At 49.7% G+C, this 3,305-nt stretch overlaps 1 protein-coding gene across 1 annotated transcript; it reads right to left on the bottom strand.

Annotated features, from left to right (window-relative positions):
- Positions 1-1,917: 1,917 nt before the first annotated feature.
- On the bottom strand, positions 1,918-2,853 carry LOC308655843 (olfactory receptor 14C36-like; the record flags this gene model as incomplete). Its single annotated transcript, XM_081306175.1, has 1 exon — positions 1,918-2,853. One exon carries the CDS (start codon positions 2,851-2,853, stop codon positions 1,918-1,920), a length of 936 nt encoding a protein of 311 aa, XP_081162301.1.
- Positions 2,854-3,305: the final 452 nt, after the last annotated feature.

Here is a 3,305-nt window from a genome sequence, read left to right as displayed (position 1 = left end):
GAGAGGCAGAAAGGCAAGTGGGAGCAAAGCACAGAGCCAGGGTACTGCCCCTCTGCCCCCTGGCTGGGGGAGGGGCCTGCAGGCACAGCCCAGCTGAGAGGACAGCAAGTGGACGGGAAGAGACCAGCAGTGCCCATGGCAAGGAAACCCAAGGGCTGGCAGTTGAGTCCACTCAGGATCTGGTCCAATGGGGGCTCCTCATGCATAAATGGCTTCAGAGGGTCCCCCACAGTATCACTGAGCCAGCTCTCAGAGGGTGCCAGGAGCCAGCCTGATGAGGGGTTCAGGAAACAGAACATTAACTCACTGTCTCTGGGGACACTGTCACAGGGTGTGGGTGGGGATGGTCACAGACTACAGCATCGGGTGGAGGGAATGCCTGTCCCAATGTGCTGCCAGTCTGAGCACTGGGGGGCAGAGCTGGGTGGGACCCCCCTGGGTGGCTCCATGCGGCCTGTCCCACTCTCTGTGTGAAGAGCAAGACCCGCCCAGTGTGTTTTCTCCTGAAGTCCTGGTGGAGGCAGGGTCCCCTGTCCCACAGTCCCTCCAGCACAGAGTGTGGGGTTCCATTGCTTGCACTGCGCTCAGAGCTGCTCCGATGGACAGCACACCCTTGCCAGATCCACCTTCCCTCCACAGGTCAGGGGCCAGAGTGGGGTTTGGCAGCTGCTGGATGTGGCTTCTCCTGCTGAGCACTGTGAGTCTGGGAGGTATCAACAGGACTGATTCAGGGGCAGGGGACCCACTGTGACATGGCCCTGAGCTCACACTTCCTGACCATTGGCCTCCTGTGTATCCCCCTGATTCAGGGATATGGTGATGTCCCACATTTCAATTAAGTGCTGCTGTCCCACAGTGCCTGTGAGTTCTGGCAGTGTACTTGCCCATCATGCACTCACCCTGGTACAGGTCTGAGTGCCTGTGTAGGAGTCTGTGGGGAAGTTGGACAGCACATGTTTTTCCTGTGAGGCTGTTCTGAAATGACAGGTGTAAGGAATAATAATAAAGAGGAGACAGAGACAAGGTGCAGATTCAGGGAAGATGGCAGAGTGGCTCTTTGTCTGAGGAGTTATTTTTATTCATACTAATAGGTTACATTGGGTCATTAGTACCATAACCTCATAGTTGTTTAGAGTATCAGTAAGGTTAGTCATTCTGCAGTTACATTTCAGTTACAATATGCAATGTTAGGGGCTTTGTGCAGCTCTCCAGAAAGTCCATTGTCTGAAGTTACTGTTAGGCAGCAGATCCAGGAGCAGCAGAGCTTGGTGAAACATTGTAGTTATCAAGCAAGCAAGTTCCTTTATTCCCAGGAGCTATGTGGCTGCAATCAAGGTTGAGGCTTGGTGAGGCTCTAATACAGAGGCTTCTCAAGTCATTGCCATACCAGCTAGACTTGGCACATATATTAGCTATTTGACTAGATCCTATGAGACATTGCAGGGCATTCTAAGGGTGGAAACCAGGTGCCTGTTACCCTGTGGGAGTTTGCTCACCAGGGGAATGCTTCCCTGTACATTTCCACAGTCAGAATCCCTACAGACAGGCATCCTCCTCCTCATCCAAGTGCTCTATGCCTGCAGCCTGGATCACATATAATTTGTTATGGTCTTCTTCACTGCATTATTAGCATTGATATTGCTAAAGATAAGATCAAGAAATCATCTAGTCTTTAACATTTTATCCAAATTTTAAGAAACATACATATTAAAGAGTTGCTGAAAGTTTTTTAAATGTGGGGAAGGAGAATAGAAATTGTAAATGAAATGCTCAGCATTTCCTGAAAACACTTGAGTCTATAGGCCTCAAGGGGATGGTACTGTGGCAGGAGGTCTAATATGTAAAATGCAGACAAGAAATGCTTTCTTAAAGTTTCTAATTCATTGGGTGAAATGAGAATTACCATTTTAAATATCTTTATTTTTTTCTGGAATAAACCCTTCTCAATATGACTTTCCGCACAGCTTCCTTTACCTGTTTGTTTCTGAGACTGTAGATGATAGGATTCAAGAGGGGAGGAACTATAGTGTAAAACACAGAAGGACCAATGTCCTGAGTCCCCTCAGAGGTCACTGATGGCTGTAGACACACGTAAGAGATAGAACTGAGGAAGACGGTCACCACAAGGATGTGGGGGATGCAGGTGGAGAAGGCCTTCCCCTGCTCCTGTGTGGGGAACCTGAGCACAGTAGAAAATATGCGCACATAGGACATGGCGATGAAAACAAAGCAGCCTCCACAGACCACCACAGCGGAGATGAGAATGGAGAGCTCATTGCTGGACGTGTCAGAGCAAGAGAGCCTCAGCAGGGAGGGGACATCACAGAAGAACTGAGGGACCTCGTTGGAGCCACAGAAGTTCAGCTGTAATGTGTTTCCAGTGTGTGCACCTGCGTAGACCAGGCCACTGAGCAGGGAAGCCAGGGTCAGGCGGACACAAAGTTGAAGGTTTATGATAGTTGAATAATGGAGGGGCTGGCAGATGGCCACACAGCGGTCCCAGGCCATGATGGTGAGAAACAGAATCTCCACAAAGGCACAGAAAATGACTAGGAAGATCTGTGTTCCACACCCAGCCACTGAAATGGCCCTGTGTCTAGTGAGAGAGTTGACACAGGCAGTGGGGACAGTGACGGAAATATAGCACATGTCCAAGATGGACAGGTTTCTGAGGAAGAAGTACATGGGCGTGTGCAGGTTCTGGTCAGCAGTGGTGACGGTGACAATGAGAAAGTTCCCTAAGAGGGTGGCCAGGTACATGAGTAAGAATAACATGGAGTAGAGAAACCTTAGTTTCCAGCCTTCAGCAAAGCCCATGAGGAGAAACTCGGTCACCATGGTGGAGTTGGCCATCTTGTGGAGATGCTGTCGACTGGGAGGCAGAGGAAAGAAGACAAGGGGCACACAAAAGTCAATAACCATCTCAGATGTTCTTACTCCAAGTGTTTACTGCTGTGTTAGGTAATCTCTGCATGGAGGGACGTCCACTACTGGCCTCCTGATTGGCTTCACCACTTCTGAGTAGATTGGACTCAGTGCTCAGGAGGTTTCCTGTCTTCTGTAACACCAGCACCGAGTCTGTCTCAATGAAGACTGAGTACCCAGTGCATCTGAAATCCCAGTGTTAGAGTAAGGTCACAGTTCCACGAAAGTGTCATTAGGAGCTGACCAGCACATTTGGGTGGATGTTGACACCCAGCAACGATGGGCTCAGTGCCCTCCAGCATGGTCTGCCTGTCATCAAGAGACATGCCTCTATTTACTGTCCTGTCCCTATGTGCAGAAATCAATATTGAGAGTCTCCA

The sequence above is a fragment of the Spermophilus citellus genome (genome assembly GCF_964194105.1).
Source record: "Spermophilus citellus genome assembly, chromosome: 1".
In the NCBI taxonomy this organism is placed as follows: Eukaryota; Metazoa; Chordata; class Mammalia; order Rodentia; family Sciuridae; genus Spermophilus; species Spermophilus citellus.
This window is presented reverse-complemented; position numbering and strand designations above follow the sequence as displayed.